The sequence below is a fragment of the Trichosurus vulpecula genome, chromosome 9 (assembly GCF_011100635.1).
Source record: "Trichosurus vulpecula isolate mTriVul1 chromosome 9, mTriVul1.pri, whole genome shotgun sequence".
Taxonomy (NCBI): Eukaryota; Metazoa; Chordata; class Mammalia; order Diprotodontia; family Phalangeridae; genus Trichosurus; species Trichosurus vulpecula.
Genome location: NC_050581.1, coordinates 88,635,140 through 88,657,305, shown reverse-complemented (window position 1 = coordinate 88,657,305; position 22,166 = coordinate 88,635,140). Strand labels below are relative to the sequence as shown.

Genomic DNA, 22,166 nt, shown 5'->3' with positions numbered 1-22,166 from the left:
AGTATCCAAAGCTGAGCTACATTGCAAATATGAGGCAATTTCCAACCATCATATTAACTTTGAGATGTGAGGTTATTTGCTGATGGGTTATTTTTTCTTCCTCATAATTTCCATTCTCATCGCCAGATTCCCCTACTTCTAGGCTAATTCATTGACTCTTGTGCCCTAGAATGTGGTCCCTAATTCCCTAATTGTTTCCATGTTACGTGGCATGCCAATCAGCATATAAATTGGTCTGGGCAGGCACACAGAGAAGTAAAAGTCAGTTTGGAAAAAATGAAAACCCCATAGAAGGGTAAAGTGTGTCTGTATCCCCAACTGCTTTTTTCTGCTCAAAGAGTGTTATTTGTGGTCGGATATTGTTGTTGGCAGCTGACTATTAAGATTTCAAGCACTATTTGAACCAGATTTAGTTCTAACAAGAAGCTTGAAGTATGATCTTGTATGGTGATTCCTGGTATAGTTAGAGGGCTAATACAGGATCTGTGACTTTCTATAGGGTCTTTGTCTTTCTCCTTTTTCTTCATTTACATTTTGGTCATTTATTTCACTGCTAGGTAAGCCCTCATTCTTAATCTGGGAAGAGTGGAAAATAAAAAGATGGTAAAACTCATTCTTTTTTTAATGAAAGAGAACATTGGAATGGCTTAAATGAGTTTTGGGGGAAGATCTTTGTATTTCCATTATCAATCCCTCGTGGAAGAGAATGGGTTTTCGCACCACTTTAAAAGTTTCTTTGCTGTGGGTGACATCACAGAATCACTCTTTACTAACATCACTGTGTGGCCACAGGAAGTGCTACTGGGTGTGCCAGCGGGTTTGAAGTTTTGAGATACATTAAAAATGGAAACTGATCAGGCACATTGCCTATCATTGGATATACTTGTTAGCAGAGAGAACGTAAGACAAGAAACTGGAAATTCCAGCCTCTTGTTCCAGACTTTTCCTTGTACATTCCCAGTTCTAAAACCAAGTAAATAATAATGACTAGTTTTTGTAGTTATTAAGATAATTTTCCAGTTATATATGTTGTTGCTGTTGCTGTGTTTGTCCTTTGTTCTCAAAGAGGATCGTGACATCAGGGAAATGATGACATGACTTGCACTTGACCTTGAGTGAGGGAGGGCTATGCAAGGTCACCAGCCTCACTTTCTCCTGCAGAGCCATCTGGGTCCAGTGGCCTGATATTCACCAGGATAACTGGAGATGGCCCAGGATGCAGCTATAGAAGGGCTCACTTTTCTGACCCATACACCTCCAAATCTTATCCACCTGACTCCATTCTGGCTTGTAGAGTGGCCTACATAGGTAGTCTGGGTTCAAGTCATAGCTCTGCCACTATGATCTTGGACAAATCACTTCATCTTATAAGCCGCCTTGGTGGTACAGTCAATAGAGAGCTGCTTCTAGATTCGGGAACACCTGGGTTTACATCTAGCCTCAGACACTTGCTGTGTGACTTTGAGCAAGTCATTTAACCTCTGTCTACCTGTTTCCTCAGCTGCAGAATGGGAAGCACCTACCTCTCGTTGTGAAGCTCAAATGAACTAATATTTATAAAGTACTTAGTACAGTTCTTAGCACCTATTAGATGCTTAATAAATGCATGTTTTCTTTCTTCTTTCTGGGGCTCAGTTTCTCCTTCTATAAAATGAAGGATAGACAAACTGGTGACCCTAAGGTCCTTTTGAGCTTGGAGATGATCATCCTGTTTCTCTCTCTCTTGAATAGAATGTTGAGATTTTTCTGATTGTTAGGTTTATACAAATTACAAATCAAGAGGAGCCCCTTCAAAAACCATTAATAGGATCATTGTAGTTATCCCTGCTTGGAAAGGGATATATAACTTTAGCCCAAGCAAGCTTTTTCTTGGTCTCTCAAGTTAGTCTGGGTTCCATAAGTTTAATGGGGAGCAAATGCTTTCCAAATGTCAGGGCCATGTACTTTTGCAAATAGAAATGGAAGCACCTAAGGCCTTGAGCATTTAATTTCTCCAATTGCTGCCTAGAGTTATGTCTATCTGGGTCCACAGAAACTGCTCTCTCCTTAAGCAAATTGGAGGAACACCAGTAGCACAAACATTGCCTTTGGTCTCCAGATGATGTATGGGTTTGTTTTTGAAAAGTGGTGGATGCTTAATGTAAATAGGACGCTGGCAACACGAAGAATGATGCTGGCAGCCTAAAGGATGTTTCGCTCCTTATCTAGCCAGTTACACACTCTTAGTTTTCTCTTCTCAACAGACACAGTGTCAGATAAAAAGAAAAGAATACCACCAATTTCTCTCTGGTTGTTAGTGTCTCTCCTTCTTCGGCTTTCTACCACCCTCAAACACTACATGAGAGAGTGTGTACACACACATGTACACACACACAAACACACACACACACACACACACTCTGAATTTAGAATGGCAATCTTCTGTCCCAGAGGGTCTTGTTAAAGCATATGGATTAACCCTCTGTTACCCAGGTGTTTAAAGCCTGATGCTAAACCGGGAAAGGATCTTATATATCATGCTATCTAAACTCTCTTTCAACAGCCAAAGAAACTGAAACCCAGAATGTGATGTTAACTTGCCCAAGGATACACAACTACCAAGGAGCAAAACTAGAATTCAAAACTAGGGTGGTCTGACTCTAAATCTTTTGTGAAGGCCCTAGGGGTCAAACACATGACACACAGTACTCCCTAGTGCACCTGAACTAGATTGCAATGAAATTGGGAAATATATAACACAATAAATAAAAATACAATAAAACATAGATAACATGTTTTAAAAACTAAGTCAATATGCAGCCTACAGGGATCCTTATATATGGATTAATGATTCTGTTTCTATTTGAGCTTGACACCACTCATCTAGGCAGTTTGGTTTTCCTCTTCCTTTGGCTTAACTTTTGCTCACTTCACTGTTAACTTGCTCCCCTCCCAAAGAATTAACAGTGAAACAAAAATGAAGAGCTATTTAACCAATTTCTTAGGCTTTTTCTGAGTATCTGTACTGAAATGTGAAGTGGGGAAGAGAATTGAAGTTATACTTTGTTCTGAATTCCTTCTAGATCACAGGACCATAGATCAAGAGCTGGTAGTGACTTTGAACACATTTAGTCCAATTTTCTCATGAGGAAACTGCATTTCAGAGAGATGAAAAGTGTCCGAGGATACAGGTCCTAGTAAGAGTCAGTGTCAAGATATGAACCTCAGTGCCCTGACTCCAAATCCAGTTTGCTCTCCCATGTACCATATATTGGAGGCTTTCCTTGCTGCATTACTCTGTTATTTTTTCTATGAATTCTGCCAACAAACTAACATTATGCTGGGTTTTTCATCTCCCCAATGCACTTTTCATGAAATATTGTGTAGACAGCTCTCTGGGTTGGTATCTTATACCCTAATATTTTAAACTGCATAAGGGCAAGGGACATGGTTTAAGTGTGTATCTCCCACGGGGTCTAGGACGGTACATTGCACATAGTATGTACTTGGTTAGGGCTTATTAAATTGAATTGCTGAATGGCTGTTAATAATCTATTCCCCAATATTGACTTGGTACATATTTGTACAATGCAATTAGAATTCTCATCAGCCTTTTTCTTTATGGATCTTTCAGTCTCCCCTCTCACCTCAGATTGCTAGAGGTTAACTTATATCATCTCTTCTAATCTGAAAATTCCAGCTGTTCTATTATTCTGTGAGATCACGGTTTACCAGTTATCATTTAGAGCAGCCAAGTGGCACAGGGTATAGAGTACTGGGCCTGGAGTCAGGAAGTCCTGGGTGCAAATGTAGCCTCCGACACTTACTATGTCTGTGACCCTGGGCAAGTCATTTAACCTCTCTTTGTCTCAGTTTCCTCATCTGTAAAATGGGGATAAGGATAGCACCTATCTCTCAGGATTGTTGTAAATAGCAAATGAGATGACAACTGTAAAGGGCTTAGCACAGTGTTTGGCATATAGTAAGCACTATATAAATTTTGCTCTTCTTCTTATATGCCCATTCTGAAACTTGTTTTGGCTAAAACTGTATACTACCTTCTCAGTCTATATTTGCATCAATACCAATGAATTTAAAAGCTTTTTACATTTCTGGGGTCTCTCCCACTTTTAATTTAGATGAATAAGGTGTGGAAAGTAACCTGGAATATGGGAAGGGGACCAAAAATGAGAAAACCTGAGTTCTATCCATTACAGTCTGTATGGAACTCTGGATAATTATTTAACCTCTCTCTACTTTATTTTCCTTATCTGTAAACTAAGTGGGCTAACCTTACTGATCTCTTAAGTTCTAGGTATTGGGGGATTCTCTTGAGCTCTTGGGAGAGGCAAACCCAAAGCAGGGTTCTGATGACTTTGGTCAAAGGTAGGAAGCCAAACTAAAAGCAAAGAGATTTATTAGCATGCTAAAGAATCTGCCCCTTTAAGGTACAGAATTGGCTTTTATAACCTCTCAGGCCTACCTACAGTACACAGCCAATCAGCAGCATTAATTAACAAATCAGGAGAGAAAAATAAGGCATTTCCAGGAGAAGAGGAGGTAGAGGAAGAAGATCAGCCAAGGCAAATTCATTATCAAAATAAGAAAAAATTTCCTCTTCAAGGACAGGAAACAAGAGGAGGAGATCAAATACTTTTACAACTTTGAAAGAATTCCTTTTAGACAAAACTGCAGGTTCTCTTCTCCAAGGGCACCAAGTAGTTGTTATAACACTGGGTGACACCATCTGCTTTACCACATCCTTGCATGGGTTGCTAATGTTCTATTTCTCCTTCAGTAGAGATTGAGGACTTTCTAATATGAGACCACTATATGGTTGGGGGATTAGCCCATCAATGTATTGTGACCTTACTTGGGGTTTTCTTGGCAAAGAGATAATTTGCCATTTCCTTCTCCAGCTTATTTTACAGATGAGTAAACTGAGACAAAGAGAGGTTAAATGATTTTCGCAGGGTCACAGAGCTAGGAAGATGAATCTTCCTGACTCCAGGACTAGCATTCTATCCACTTTGCTGCCCCAGGACCATATTTTCTAATTTAGACCCTCAGCACCTTTATTTTGTTAGCATCTTTAACTGATTTCCTTTCTCAAGCCTTACCCCGCTCCAATCCATTCTCTATAAAGCAGCCAAAGGGATATTTCTAAAGCTATGAGACTCACCATTCCACTTCCTTGATCTAGAAGCTTCATTGACTCCCCATAGACTCTAGCATAAAATGCAGATTCTGGCAATTAAAGCCAGAAGAAACTTGGTAATTGATTAGATGAAGAGGAATAAAGGGCAGGGAAAATTCAAAGATAACACTAAGATTTCAGACCAGAGAGACCTGGTTGTGATACTACAGGCAGAAATGGTGAGGTAATGAGAAAGAATGTTTCTTTTTTTTTTAATTTATTTTTATTTTTATTTTTAGTTTACAACACATGGTTCTACATAACTTTGAGTTCCAGAATTTCTCCCCTCCCTCCCCCCCTCCCTCCCCAAGATGGCATGGAATATCACATCACTACCACGTATAACTTCGCATTGAATTAATTTATACACTAGTCAAGTTGTGGAGAAGAATTATGACTGATGGAATGAATCATGAGAAAGAAGAAACAGAACAAAAAAAAACCCCAAAAACAAAAGAGAGAAAAAAAGGGGGAAAAAAGAGGCAAGCATGAAGTGTGCCTCAATCTGCATTCAAACTTCGTAGTTCTTTCTCTGGATGTAGATAGCATTCTCCATCGTGAGTCCTTTGGAGTTGTCTTAGTACCTTGTGTTGCTGAGAAGAGGGAAGTCTGTCAGGGTTGGTCCTCACAGAATCCATGTATCTGTGGTTGTGTATAATGTTCTCCTGGCTCTGCTCCACTCACTCAGCATTATGTTGTGTAGGTTTTTCCAGGTTGTTATGAAATCCGTATGATCCCCATTTCTTATGGCACAATAGTATTCCATTACCTTCATATACCACAGCTTGTTCAGCCATTCCCCAATTGATGGGCATCCCTTTGATTTCCAATTCTTGGCTACCACAGAAAGAGCCACTATAAATAGTTTTGTACGTATGGATCCTTTTCCCACTTGTGTGATTTCTTTGGGATACAACCCTAGAAGTGGTATTGCTGGGTCAAAGGGTATGAACATTTTTATGGCCCTTTGGGTGTAGTTCCAAATTACTCTCCAAAATAGCTGGATCATCTCACAACTCCACCAGCAATGTAACAATGTTCCAATTTTCCCACACCCTCTCCAGCATTTATCATGAGAAAGAATGTTTCTAAAGAAAAAATAAATTCAGTTTTGGACATTTTGAGTTGGAGGTGAGAGTGGGAGGTCGAGGTAGCTATCCTGTAGATAGTTATAAGCACAGGACTAGAGCTCAGAATGGAAGTTTGGGTTAGAAATAGAGGTTTGGAAGTCATTTTTCAAAGAGTGATAATTGAAACCATAATAAAGAATTAAATAATTTAACAAATAATTATTAAACAATTCTTATTTGCTTAGCACACAATCCTTGTCCTTGATGTTAGGGATGTACAGTGTAGATAAAATACTAGTAAAGGATTGTAAAGGGATTATGTAGAGGGGGAAAGAAGAGAGTTGAATGCTTTTCATTAACTACCTACTACTTAGCAGACCATGTGCTTAGCACTTTACAAATATTATCTCATCTGATCCTTATAATAACCCTGAAAGGTGGGTGCTTGTTGTTATTTTACAGTTGAGGAAACTGAGGCAGACGACAGACCATTTGAACACAGTCACAGACCTAATAAGTGTCTGAGGCTGGATTTTGACTCAGGTCCTCAGACCCAGTGCTCTACCCACTGTACCAACTAGCTGGCTGTCTTCACAGTAGCATGCTTCTCAATTAAAGAGTCATCTTTTGTAACTATAGAAGGTGTGGGTACAATCCATTGCTTGAGGACAGAAAGACAATTTTAGGACAGTTTTATGGGGAATGAGGAAGGAAATCACAAGGACAAAAATGGAAGGATCCCAGTATAGTTATGCTCCATGAATTATGAAAGTTCATAGAATGTTAATAGAATATATTCTCCTTTGGAATTGGGGATGCTTCATCTTTGTCTTTGTCTCCTCAGAACCTTGCACAGTACATTTTGTAGGGAGTGGGGCTAAGGTTGGGGAATCTATACCCATGATTTTGCTGGCATAGGGAACTCCCTGTTAGAAAAGTCCATGGACTAATATAGATATGTACCATTCTACAACTTAAAGTTTTAAAGAGTTTCCTGGAACAGTAAGAGATTAAATCACATAGCCAAGATGTTTCAGGTAGGACTTGAAGTCAGGTCTCCTTGACTCTTAAGTCCATCATTATGGCACACTACACTGCCTTTCACTTGGCGTAGAGAGGGAACTTTTTGAGTGAATGAATGAATTGTATGCTTTCCCAAGGATTTAAAGCTAGGAAGTATGTGGGGTGGGGGAGGCCGTTTGGGGCGGGGGGCAGGAGACACTCAACCCTACCATGTTTCCCCTGCACTAAGCTTCCATGATAAAGTGACTTCTATGTGAAAGACAGTTGCCCAAGTTGGAGTTAATGTAACAGCTTCATCTCATTTAGATTTTGTAGGGAACTGTCTCCACATGCCTTTGAGTACCAGATCAAGCAACATAGTTTCCTCTCCCTTTCTAATACTCTCCAAAATTCCTTGTTTAGCTATGTTGTAGAAAGAAGGATATCAGGATTAGCATCTTCCAAATCACATTTGACACAGTTGTTCTCATGACAAGTTCTCCCGAAGCTATTTAAAGAATTCCATCTTTTCTTTAGGGAAGGCAGTAAAAGTTTTCGTGGATGATGTAGTAATATGACTGCTCATTGAAATTCTCCCTGGTGCTAAGAAAGAGGGAAGTCTTTGTATTATTGAAAATAACTGTGGATTCATGGAGTAACAGAGTGCAAATAGTTCTTTACGAGGCTAAAGCATTCTGATAATTGTTCTGATAATAGTTGCTTTTAGGAGGCTATGGATAGGGTCTATAATTAGTCACAAATAAGATACCACTGGCACACATCCAGTCAATTTAGCATTCTATGTATATCAGCTGCCATGGCTGAATTGACCAGGCACATGGGTCGTTAAGATGGCAAAATGATGAGCCATTCTGCCATACGTTCATTTTGACTGTAGTCTTAAAGGAATCATTAATGACTCTAATCTACGTGACTTTCACAAAATCACACAAGCTTAGAGCTGGAAGGAAGCTCAGCCCTCCTTGTATCTAAACATGAACCCTCTCATAACATCATTGACATGGGCTTAGCTGGCCTTTACTTGAAGACTACTTGTGAAAAACTTAGTACCTCTTAAGACATTTCACTTTGGAATAGCTCTCATTGTTAGGAAGCTTTTCCTTACATCTGCTTTTTCCATACGTTGTTTCCAGTTCTGCATCTGGAGCCAAGAGAAATAATTCTAATCATCCTTGCAGTTGCCCATCTTCCAATATTTGAAGAAAACGGTCATGCCCCGCCCCAGGCTTAAAATCCTTAGGTTCTTCAGTTTCTCTTACTATGATGTGAATAGCGAGTCCCTTTATCATCCTGATCTCTGTCCTATGGATAAGTTCTAGTCTGTCAATGACAAACAACAACTAAACACAATATTCCAGATGTGATGGGAGAAGGACGTTGTATAGGTGACTATCACAGGTGGTGTGCTGGCAAATGTTTAACAACCAGCCCTATAAAGGGGCAGGGAAGTATGAACACAAAGGTATAAAATACATATTAACATTTTCTCCATCTTTGTCTTAAATCTAAACAGTTATCGTGATGAAACCCTGATTTGTCTTGTTTGCCAATTTTGAAGGTATAAAAACCTCATGTTGAAAATTTAATAATCAGAGCTAGTTTAACTGTCTCTAATATGCCCCAGTCATAGCTTTCATTATGGACAATGGAGATTCCCTAATGCAACCTAAGATCTTGTGTGTTTGCAAAAGACCTATGAAAAACAAATAGAAAATGACTGAAATCCATATTTATTCGCAACTCCCACTTTCCAATTCATATGTATTCAACTGGAAGCTGCCTTGCTGTTGTGATGTTGACGTTGGTGTCATCGATGTTGTTGCTGCTGCTGTTGCTGTTGTGATATTGTTGTTTTAACTAACAGTCATCCATGAGCATTAGACCTAACAAGTTGTAACTCTCCCAGGAAATACCTCATGAGAGCATCTCCAAGAAGGAGTGAGTAAAGAGGAAAACAAAATTGCAAACCCATTTGCATTAGCTAATTAGAAAAAATCATTTTGCCTGTTCTCCTGCATCTTTTTTTTCTCACTACACTTCAGACTTCCTCTTTAATGTTCACATCGGAAATGATTTGTTCAGTGTATGGTTAGAACGGAAAAACTCAAAGGAATATTGTCAATTGATTTAAGCTGCCCCCCCCAATTTAGCTCTATGGAGGCAGGTGAATCCTGTGTCAGATCCTCAGAGATTGCTTTCAGGGAAGAAAGCACTAAGGCCCTGGTATGCTGATGAAAAAAGCCGCTCTGTTCCAGTAAGCTTAGATTGAAGCTTTTAATCTTGCAAGTGAGACCCCAACTCTGCACATTCGTAGGTGCCTTAATATGTTTTCTGCGAAAATCCTTTTTAGAGCTGTACAGTTTGAAACATTTCCTGAGAGGAAAAGGCAGTCTTGTCCAGGTGTCCTGCTCCAGTCTGATGTACTAGCTCAAGAATACATAGACGTGCCAATTCTCTTCATTTGCATTAGGTTTTGGAGGAAGAAAGCTTTCTAGACTTTTTTTTTAAAGATCAGGCTGCTAAGGGGAGTTAGGTTTCCTTTTAAAAAAAAGTACCTATGCCTTTCCATGTACACATACTTCCTAGGGTTCATTTCCTCTAAAGTCACATTCTAAAGAGGTAATAATGCTTGCTTCTTTCCAGTCCAGTGGGGAAATACCCTGAAACTAGCATAACTTTGTCTATGTAATATCTCGGGGAGGGAATGGACTTTCTGTGACATTGGGGACTTTTTTTTTAAAGTTATGTATAATGGACTTTAATACTCATCATGACTCATAAGCATAAATTTTAGATATCCATTTTCCATACATAAAATGTTAATGGCAGATGTATTTGAAGAATGGCACAAAGTAGCAACCCTGTTGGCATCCTCAGATTGAAGTATGGGCACACTGTCTTCCTGTGCTAGCATGAGTTGGTTTTGAGACTTCGATATCAACAGTTTGGCAACCCTGCTTGAAACTTGCTCCTGCTGGGATCTACAGCCCATTTCTTTTATGAGCTCAAGACACTTCCCACTTCACTTGAATGAGGCACAACTTAGCCCTCCCAGGTGGCCTTGCCCGCCAGTTCTTGACAGCCAGGATGTGCCATTTCCTTGATCTTATCTATCTATGACTCTTTCACATAAAGGCCTACAAAAAAGAACAACAAAACCTGATGCTGTCAGTGCTCATTCTTGGAATCCTCAATTGCCCTACATGGTCACAAACCTGGCAGTGACCTCCATTATTTCTCCATCTTCCCAGAAGTATTCATTCCCCAATCAATAGCCATTGATTGTGTTTAGGACATACAACTTTATGGAAATGGACTCCTTCTCCTCCAAAGAGCATTAGTGTTCTGGGCCCAGGCATCCTGGGAAACATGATCCTTTTCCAACCCAGCCTTAGCTCTTACAACAGCTTCATAGAGAAGGAAATTAAATTAATGAATAAAAAAACTGGCCTATCTATCTTCACAGAGGGGCAGATTCTTATTCTTTCCAACATTTTTACTTCATCAGAAAGTATGGACACACTTAATATGAAAAAAATTTCAGAGTTACCTGAGTTTTTGTATTTATATCTTTAGTACATAGCAAGTCAACAAATCAAATGAAGTTAACAAGCATTTATTAAGCATTCACTATGTGCCAAAAACTGTCCCAAGCACTGAGAATGCAAAGAAAAGCGAAAACAATTCCTGCCCTGAAGGAGTTCACATTCCTACTAGGGAAGACAACATGTGAACATTTATTTACAAGCAAGAGATACAGAGATGAAGAGTAAACTAAGGGTACTCTCAGAGGGAAGGCCCTAGCACATAGCAGACCCTTAATGCTTATTGGATGAATGAATAGGTGTTGCTGAATATTCTTAGGTAACACAAAATGTTAGCTATAGGGAAGAACAACTTTAGTAACCAGAGAACATCCATGTTGGACAATGTGTTCAGGGTTCAGTTCCACTCTTTCCTAGGGCAAGGGCTGTTCTTCAGTATTAAGTGGAAGAGTGTGTTTACCTCATACTAATTATTTTTTTTAATTGTAGAACATATAAACTGTTGTTATTCAGTCATTTTCAGGTATGTCAGACTCTTTGTAACTCCATTTGGGATTTTCTTGGCAAAGATACTAGAGAAGTTTGCCGTTTCCTTCTCCAGTTCATTTTACACATGAGGGAACTGAGACAAACATGGTTAAGTGACTAGCTCAGAGTCACATTGCTAGTAAATGTCTTAGGTCACATTTGAACTCAGGTCTTCCTGGAGCCCTATTTACTGTGACACCTAGCTGCCTAGAGCATATAAGTATAGTTAGGCAAATATTAAATCAGAGGACAGTAGTTTCCATATTTTTCAAGTACATGGAACACTGAAAAATTGGGTTTTTGTTTTGACTTTTGGTAATCTCACTAATAGTTCAGATTATGTGCTCTAGTGGTTAGAATAAAGGTGGAAAAGTCAGAAAGACCTAGAAATTCAGTTTCTGATTTGTTATACAGCTTTACACTGATGTCATTGTCTCTTGCTTCTCACCTAGAAAAGTGACTAGGGGATGAGATTTTTCCACTTTTTTTTAATATGGTCTAGGAACTTCTAAAGAAGTCTTTTGAGATCTTTAAAGAACAGATGCTTTGGCTACAGAATCAGAAAAATCCTGATACTCATACAGAGCTACTAATGTTTATGTTTCCTATAAAGAAAACCTTGCCTCACTCAGGACCGTTTTTCCCTGTACAAAAAAAAAATCTAATATATCCTATCAGGATGTTCTATTTATTTTCCTCAGATTTAAGTATTTTAGCCCCTTTCATTTTCAAAGAGAAAAAAAATGCTTCCAACCATATTATGTCACTATGAGTAGCAGTGTGCTGATGTATCTGAAGTCAGAGGACCTAGGTTTGAATCTCAACTCTGCTAGTTACTATCAATGTGACCCTGGACAAAGTTTTCTAACATTTCTAGCTTTACTTTGCTCATCAAAGTTGAGGGTTGGAAGAAATGGCCTCTAAGATCACATCTAGCTCTAAAATCCAGAAAAATAAAATGTAAGCAAGGGAAATCAGCCTCAGTTGATCTTGAGTCAGTTAACCTATCTGTTTTCCTTTTGATCTGAGCTAGAAAGGACATATATATTCTGGTCCATGATCTATCTATCTTTCTATCTATTTACCTACCTACCTATCTATCTTCTTTATATTTTGTCCACTTCAGCAGATGACAGGCATTCAGTACATTAATACAGCATATTTGAGGCATGTCGAACAGTTTTGGGGCATATATCAGCCTAGTTGGTCTAAATGTATTTTATAAGCTTTTGCTCAGACCCTCAATGGAAACTCTATATCATTCTTCTCAAGTAACAGGATTTTAAATTATTTAAACCTCACATGGTTTTATAGGATCCCCTGAGACTCTTTTTGAAGGACTAGCAATTTTTTTTCACATCACAGATTTAAATGCTCTTTGTAACCAAAACAAATCATCATTTCAGAAAAAAATCAACACTCTTATTTGAGCATTATCATTTTATAGATTTACAAATTATTTCCACATTTCTCTAAACAAGCACATTTGGAAATTGTAATTACCCAAGATGTAATGACTTATGTCTTTTAAAATTTGATGGATGAGTCCTTTATCTGTCCAACCATATATTTTAAATGCCTGAATGTAATTTCCTGATATGTTTCATAACACTGAACTGAGAACAAAATTATTTTTCTCTTCATGGTACTTCAAAGTTTTAACTACTTCTCTGCTTATTTTAGTCAACAATTGTACTTTATTTTTCTCCAGGGCAACTGAAATGTTTCACTATTCAATATTATTCCTGATACAGAAATTTGGTTTATACTGGCAACAAAGGAGCGATTTTCCTATTTTGGGACTCAAAAAAAAGCATTCCAGAAAGAAGGGAGGAAAAAGGTCTAATATGAAATAAAACACAGCAAAGATTTTTAAAACATGAATTGCAAGAGATCTGATTTAATCTATTTACTTTTACCTGACTTTGAAAAAGTCAACAGAAATTGATGAATATATGACTTAAACATAGTACATATTTCTTGCAGGTAAAATGTGACCAGTATTGGCCCAGCAGAGGCACAGAAACATATGGGCTGATTCAGGTGACGCTGCTAGATACTGTGGAATTGGCAACATACTGTGTTCGAACATTTGCACTTTACAAGGTGTGTTTTTCCCCTTCCTCTTCCCTTTTCTGTTATTTAAAGAAAGCTTCTTTTGAGAAATCAGATCTCTTAAGGCTTTACTTAAATCTTGATCCCACTGGCAGCAGTGAAGAATGAAATAATTCTTCCACTATCACTGTGCAATTTTTCTCCTTGTCTGGGGGTTTATCACAGTAAATACGGAGCTCTCGCTCTGAACAAAAGTTTAGTTGAATGAAGAATTAGCTGCAGAACTCAGATTCTTCACCAGATCCTCTTCAGAGATGTAATAGGAGCTCTCCTGATATTTGAACCAGAAAATGCAATTTCTATCTCTTGAGAAATATTTTCCCTAGAAAATGTTTGCAGTTTTCTTGCTGTTTACTTGAATCTCCAAAAGAATACCTGTTACTAATAGAGATATAACCATTACCAACAGTGACTCCAGGTCTTTACTGATATTTTGTTCCTCATTGGAGCCCGAGGTTTGGGAAATGGTCATTTTATCCAGTTTTCTCATTTAACAGAATGGTTCAAGTGAGAAGAGAGAAGTGAGGCAGTTCCAGTTCACAGCGTGGCCAGATCATGGGGTACCAGAGCATCCAACACCTTTCCTAGCTTTCTTGCGACGAGTCAAAACCTGTAACCCTCCAGATGCTGGTCCTATGGTTGTTCACTGCAGGTAAGCCCCATGTAGATGTATGATAGATGCACCCAAGAGAAGGCCTCAAAGAGAGATGATAACCTAGATTTTAATTTTGCCCTAATTGATAACAAGAGGTTGAATGGGTACAGTGAACATTGTTGTTTTTTTAGTACATTGGATCTGAAAAAGACTTTGAAATTAAGAACATGAGTACTTTGTGTATCCCTCTTTAGATCAAATGAAGTTCATTATTGAAGGGCAGATCAAGCTATTTGTTTCTTATAGTAGACCTCTTCAGGAATCTAAGAAGATAACATAAAACAAAGTGAGAGTTCAGAGAAATAGGGAGGATTCCATTTTAGCTCAGGGAAACAAAGAGGACTTCATGGAGGTTGTAAGATATGAGTTAGGTATTGAATGAACAGAAAAAATTCAACAGACAGACATGTAGAGGATGTTCTGGGCAAATTAATTAAAGCAGGAGATGCCAGAACAGAATTGAAGAATTGTCATCCAGCATAGTTGGACTATAGTCTTTATGAAAAGGAATAGAATGAAATCAACCTGGAAGGTTGACTGGAGCCAGACTACAGATAGCCTGGATTGCCAGGGGAAGACTACATTTTATTCTATGGGCTAGGGGTCTTTAATCTTTGGCACTCTGCTGAAGCCTATAAACTCTTTCTAAGAATAAGGCTTTTAAGTGCATGCATACTATAAAATTACAAATGAAAACAATTGTATTGAAAAAATAGTCATCAAAATGGTACAAAGAGAATTCTTGACCTCCTGAAATTGATCCATAGACCTCTTGGTTATCCATGGACCCTACATTAAGAAACTGTGCTACATATAATGGGAGTCATGTGGGGGTGGGGGCGGGGAACCCTACAAACAAAGAATCTTGCCTTAGTATGAAGCATGGAGCAGTATGAAGGATGCATTGGAAGAACAAGAAACTGGAGGCAGCAAACTTCATTAGTAGGTTATTAATAATAATGTAAGTGAGAGATGAGGGTCTGAACTAAGATGTCATGGAAAAGGGTAGGAAGCATTATATGAATTCAAGAGCTATTTCTAAGTCAAATTGATAGGTTTGTTAAATGATTGAATTTGGTGGAGGAAGAACAAAAGATAAACAATTGTTCTCAGAAGCATACCTGCCTTCTCAGTGGAGAAATGGGAGACTGCAGATACTGAATGTTGTATATTCTATAATGCGGTCATTATGTTGGAATTTTTGTGGTGAAAATATAGGGTTCTGGGGGAAAGATATCATGAAATGTCTTTTGTAAAAAAAAGTCATTATTAATTTAAAATAAAAAACTTTGAGGTTTCTCAGCTGAAAGACCAAGAAGCTAGTGGTGACATCACCACAAATGGAAAAGTTAGGAGGGCAGCCAGGTTTTGAAGGATAGAGAATGAATTTAGTTGTGAACATTTGGGGGTTGAGTTGCTAGTGAGGCATCCCAATGGAAATGACCTCTGCATATAGATGATAATTAAAGCCATAGGCGTAGATGGAATTGCCAATAAAGTGTAGATGGAGTAGAGGTAAGGGCCCAAGTCACAAGCATCTTGGGAGATGCCATATAGAGGAAGCAGGAGGAAGAAAAAAAAACTAGCAAAGGATACCACAATGTTGCAGTCAGAGAAGTCGGAAGTGGGCCTGAAAAGAGAAATATCACTAGTTGGGGCCAGGGTCAAGCTGACCACTTCTTGGGAATGTTGCATGATTGGTCAAGTGCCAGTTTGACTAGAGGGCCCTGAGGTCCTTGCTGCCACTATAGAAACTTCTATGATACAGTGATTTCTGAAAAGCTAATGGTTAATCTTCTCTATTCAAGGTATTACTGCCACAGTTGAGAAGAGATAACTAGGCAAAAGGCAACAGTGTAAATGACAAATTTTTAATTTTAGCATTAGCTACAATGGAACAGATAAAATAATCATTGTAAGAATTCAGAGGAAATTTCACTGTGATATCATTTTTTTCTATTTGAACGAACTAATGTCAGCTTAAAAGCAAAGGGTAATATTTCTGCCAAGTGGGTTCTATAAGAAGGTAGGAAGTTTTCAGAGGAATCAGATTGGAACAAGAAATGGAAGATAGGAAAGGGCAGAAAGAGGAAATGAAAGTGCTTAGGGAAAAATTAATGTATATCTAACGGTTATGTCTCCTATCCAGCAATTAATACACTAGGAGTAAAAAGAGCCAGCAAGAATGAAAAGAGTAATTCTGAAAAGCGATCAAGGGCAGAGTCACAAGGAAGGTATAAAACAACAAGCACAGAGAGACTGGAAAGATTAAGGTTTAGGATAAGACACTCATTGATTTTTTTAATCAAAAAATGAAAATAATTATGTATATGTACACACATATATATATAGAAGGTAAGGCAAACATGAAATACGAATAGGTTCCAGCTTACTAATGAGTTATGATTCTGAAGTTCATTTCTATATTGGTTGTTTGGAACCTGCAGCACATTTTTATATAAAAGGAGTATTGTAAATGGTTAGATTCCAAGAACACACCACAAAGGCCGATTCAATCCATTATTCAGTTCAGTTCAGTAAATATCTACTTAAGTACATACGCTGTACATTGTACCAAGCACTGGGAAAGATAAAAACATAAAGAAGCCATCATTCTTCACCTCAAGGAGTTTACCATCCAGCATGAAAATAAAGTCTCTTACAGATATTTGTAGAAAATAGAAGGTCATAATAGCATGCAAGAGGGGGGAAAGTATTTTGAGAATTCTTAAGAAGGAAAGATTTTTTTTCCAACTAAGAGAAATCACCAAAATCTTAATTTCTCTGCCATTTGAGGAGGTTCTTGAGATGGGTGGGATTTAAATGGGTAGAGATAGTCTGCATTAATAGTATAATATTGTTGCTATAGGAAAGCTTACTAGAGTTTCCAACTTCTTTCTGCTGTACTCGTTGAGAGTGAGGCCCTCTCTCCCCCAATTCCTGAACGAACTTTAGCCATCTGGGGGATGTGGACAGTGGAAAAGAGGTCTTAGGCAGAGAGGAAGGCCTGAACATGAAGCCTAAGTGGTAGAATCCAGGTCTCTAGAAAGAAGTAACAGTTTGGGTCTCTGGAGGACAATTGAATGTTCCAGTTTGAAGGTAATGAGTACCTATGGAGAAAAGTAGATGAAAAAAGAGCAAGGGGATGAAGTATATAAAATATGAGCAATATCTCAGGAAAGACATTCTTGAAGGTAATAATAATTGGAAGGAAAGAAGGGTCCTTCATTCCGTATCAGAAGCCATTTAATTTCTTGTTCTTGATGCTATTTATGTACAAAGGACATTTCTAAGGTGGGGCCTTCTGTAACCAAAAAGTAGGGAACAGGATGCTAGAGATTTTTAAAAGACTTTTTAAAGTACCAGATAGAAGGTTTTGTGAATGGAAATAATTTTTTCTCTTTGTATAGTACCAGAATCTAGTGTCTTTAGGACAATGGACATCCAGATGAAACAGAAAAGTTCAATCAAATATGTATTCATCTTCATCATGACAATCTCTTCCCCCCGCCAAAAAAAAAACCCTGAAATATCCAAATGTTATTCAAATTATTTATTTATTTCAGATATTTAATATTATGTAGAATCCATTGAACTTTTTAGTGAGAAGCTTGATAAAAACTATAGCATCTTTCATCAATCAATGAAAAAGTATTTATTAAGCATCTATTATATTCCAGACACTGGACTAGGATTGAAATATAAATACAAAAGATAGTCCCTCTCCTCAGGGAGCTTACATTCCCCATCTACATAAGACTTTATAGTTGCATGAATTACCAGAGATATTATGCAGGATATCACCTTCTGGTGTGAACAGTGTATGATTAGAAAAGGAGGTGGACTGGTCATGTATCAGGGATCAAGTATAACAAGTGAATAGTCCAGTTCCTGTGCTGAATTCTATAACATACTTCTTTTAAAGTCTAAAGGAAGTCTTGTAGCCTATAAATCTTGGTAATAGGCAGCTAGGTGAAACAGTGGAATATTGGACCTGAAGTCAGGAAGACCTAAGTTTAAATCCAGCCCCCCAGATACCTACTGTCTTTGTGCCCCAGGACAAGTCATTTAACCTCTGCCTCAGTTTCTAAATCTATAAAATGAGGAGTTAGAGCAGCACTTAACTCCTAGGCTTGTTGTAAGGATAAAATGAAATATTTGCAGTGGGCTTTACAAACCTTAAAGCATATAAATGCTAACAATCATTATTATTATCATCATGACCGTATTTCTTGTCATTGTTGTTATATCCGGTATGAATTAGAAGGCATGGTTGGGATGGCAGTCTGAGCCAGTGAAAGGAGTGTCTACTCAAATTGACTTCATCTCAAATCAACAAACGTTTATTAAGTACATCCTCTGTTCTAGCAACTGGGGATGCAAAGACAAAATTGGAGTCCCTGTCCTCAAACGGCCTTATTCTACTAAGGGGGTACGACATATAAACACAGATAAGTAATTAAAAGTGATTAAGGAAGAATAGAGCATAAATTAAAGGAGGGAATGTCAGGGAAGGTTTCACATAGAGTATCTGATCTGAGTCGAATTAGTTGAGTTGGACAAAAAGAGGACAGAGATAAAAAAAATAATTTCTTGTGAAAATGAACATTTTACTTCTGAAGCACATTAGGTTATGAACTAACATTAATAGTTAAGCCTAGGACCATCAAAGATTCCCCCAAAGGAGATCTCTTTAACAGGAGTTCTTTGTTCACTCTTCAGCATCCTGGTGGTTATTCTTAAATGGTAGACTGGAGAAGCCTTCCCCAAACTCTTCCTAATTTATAACCAATCTAACTTTCAGAGAAGAGAGGGAGAAATAAGACAGAACAACAGAGCAGAGTACAGTTTGATTCATGATATATTACATTTGTTATCTTGAAAAATTAATGTAATACCGATGCATCACAAAAGTAACCACTCCCCCAAAAAATGCATCGTCCGCCACTTTGTATTGAGATATCTCCAGGAAATGAAATTTGAAATTGTTTAATATTACTTTTTGTATCCGATCACATCTAGGAAACTACCTAATTCATGTTAGGAGCTTATTTAGTGACCCAGGAGAAATTAGTCCAACACTGGAAAATAACCTTTTGAAGAGCAAAGGGATTTAGAAAGATTTATACCTAACAGTAAAAACAAAACACATCAGCGAGTGCCATCTACAGAAACGGTACAATGCAGATTTGTGTGTGCATTTTAACTTTTCTACGTGAGTTTTGTCCTAATTTATTCCATTCAAGTGACTTTTTTGACTGCAAATATTACCACAGTATGTGATGGATTTGGGGTGTTGACAAGCATCAACTGTGGACTCAATTCTTGCTAAAGCTGGAATTCATTTTCATTTGTAAAACAAGTAAGATGAGAGGCCAGCCTTCTGTAGATGAAAGACAATATTGTTAGAACTACCAGCATCTCTGGATAAAGAATCAGATGAAATATCCCAGGTATATCCTTATTAATTGGAACATTTTTAAGTTAAGGGAAGCAATTGTACCAGGTGTTCTTTTTATGTATTTGTGATCATCAAAAAAAAAGTGTGTTCCTAGTTTCTGAAACCAAGTAGTGATACAAAAGTAGGCATTTGGATTTCCAGAATTTTCAACAGACTTATCCCACTGTGAGAAAAATATTCTTATTAAGTACAAGCAAATTAAATATTAGGATTCAGTTCTAATGTATAACTATGCATTAATGATAGAAGGAAATGTGCTCATTCCTTCTTCAAATTATATTAGCATAGGTAAGCAGGTACTCATCACATCAGAATAAAATATTTCCTGGAAAGGAATGGAAATTGTTATATCTCTTTGTTTTCAGAACATTAGAGAAACTTTAATAGCTGTTCCTGTGATGTTAAATAAAACATGTGCTTACTAATTGGAATTGTTACTATATAATAGTGGGACTTTTAAAAAACAAACACAACATTTTTGTTTATCCATGTGAGTATTCTCCCTAGCCAAACTTTGATGGGCTAGTTGTGATAATATTGTACTTCTCTATTGCATTTAGTTTACAAGGGACTATCACATAAGTTAACTCACTTGAGCCTGAAAATAATGATGCTCATAAAAACTCAAGAGAATGATAGAATCTCATGGTTGGATGGCTTGTTAGTGGCAATCTACCCCATGGTATCTCTAGTAAGGAATCCTTCTGGCACATGGCTGATTGTCATCCAGGCCGTTCTTGAGGCACTCTAGTAAGGAAAAATCTGTCACCCCTCAAACTGGCCCCACTCTACTGTTGGATGGCTCTAATTGCTAGGATTTTTTTCTCACATCAACCCATAATTTGTCTTTTTACAGTATCTACCCATTGGTCCTGGTTTAACCCTCTGTGGCTAACAGAATAAATATCCCTCTCCTATAAGACAGCCTTTCAGACTCTTGAACGCACTGTGATGCTCTCCATCCCACTCCCTAAAGTCCCCTCCTCCAGGCCGAATGTCTTTGTATGTATATAACACCTTTTTAGTTTACAAAGCACGATCTATACCATTGTAGGTTGGGTTGTGTGGTAATTGACAGGCAACCAGTGCTATTGCCATTACTTGTAAAATTTTAGACATTTCCAGTTTGGGAAATTACTTGATAACTTTATGAGTGATAGTCCATAAAATTAGTCTCCTTACTCTTGGAGACACTTACTTTAGTTTTCTGACCCAGAAAAGCATTACTCTGCTCAATCATGCAACCTATTCATCCAATTTGGATCTAAGTCATTCTTCAATGCTTCCAGAAAACAATTGTACCTTTAAAAGGCTGTTTGATCATGACTTAGAATGCTCAAAAGGATGTACCACTGTTGTCAAAGATAGTTCCAAACAAGGGGAATAAAAAAGTTAGAATCAATAGTCCCATTATAGAAATGAATAGATAGCTATATATATTCTAAGTGATTAAAGGTTGCAACAAAAAATTTTTTGTATGTTAGAATTTTTCTAACAAAATGAGTTGAATGAATTTATTATACTTCACACAATTTCATAAATTTTGATTAGTGTTCAAAATATCAAACCCACCAAAATGACTGCAGGATTATGACTTAGTCCCATTATTCAATTCCATTGGAAAGCCAAAATGAAATGTTTAAGTAGCTTACCTTCTATTGGGAAAATATAACATATACGCAGTTAAATAAATATAAGACAATTTAAGGAGATGGGCAAGTGCTAACAACCAGTGGAAAAAGGAAAGGTTTCCTGTAAGATGTGACAAAGGCTAAGCCTTGAAGGATTTTAAGAGAGGAAGGTCATTTTTGTCTTTTTATCTCTGTTGCCTAGTAAAGTGACTTTCATGAATTAAATCAAATTAAAGAAACATGTAAAAAGTACCTACTATGTATTACAATGGTGCTGCAAATACAAAAACAAAACTTTCACAAGTTGCTTACCTTCTACTGGGAAGAAGGGCATTCTAAGCATGGAAGACCCCCTATTAAAGTCATGGAGGCAGAAAATGAAGTACTGGGTTTGGGAGGAGAAATTAGGTTACCTGGCTGGAACATAGAACAGAAAGGTGAAATGAGACTGGAAAAGTAGCCTGGAGCCAGCTTGGAAAGCACTTGCCAAGCACAGAACTATACAGGGAATTACTAGATAGGACTTACCTGCTTAATTAACAAAGTAATGATGAATAAATGTGTTGATTTGAAGTAAATTGAATTTCATGTAATGAATAAAGTGAGTCAAGGACTTAGAAAGTCCTCTATTCTTGTGTACTGTGCCTGTCATTATCACTAATACTTCTTGTTTTATATTTGAAGTGCAGAGTTTTACATAAGTAGAAGAGGCTTTGCTCATTGGCTTTGCCCTCATTTTGATGAATTTAGCATTTTACGTATGAAATGTCTTTTCTTTCCCACATCTGCAAAACCAACCAATATGGACATGTAGCTGATAAGCCTTTCCATTTTCCATTGTAGAGAACACCCAGATTACATGGTTCAAAATACATGTAAACAAGTAAAAAATATGTGATCGAATTAGTTACCTTGTCCATTCAGATTTTAAAGGCTTCCAAATTTCTCACTTGAGTTGATTT

General features: G+C 37.6%; 1 protein-coding gene across 8 annotated transcripts in view; it reads left to right on the top strand.

Annotated features, from left to right (window-relative positions):
- PTPRD (protein tyrosine phosphatase receptor type D) overlaps positions 1 to 22,166 on the top strand; it is a 220,386-nt gene that overhangs the window by 152,612 nt on the left and 45,608 nt on the right. For all 8 annotated transcript variants that reach the window (XM_036737982.1, XM_036737977.1, XM_036737980.1 and 5 more), the window contains 2 exons: positions 13,329 to 13,448; positions 13,955 to 14,109. In XM_036737982.1, coding sequence (XP_036593877.1) covers positions 13,329 to 13,448; positions 13,955 to 14,109 — 275 coding nt within the window. The remainder of the gene's footprint in view (positions 1 to 13,328; positions 13,449 to 13,954; positions 14,110 to 22,166) is intronic.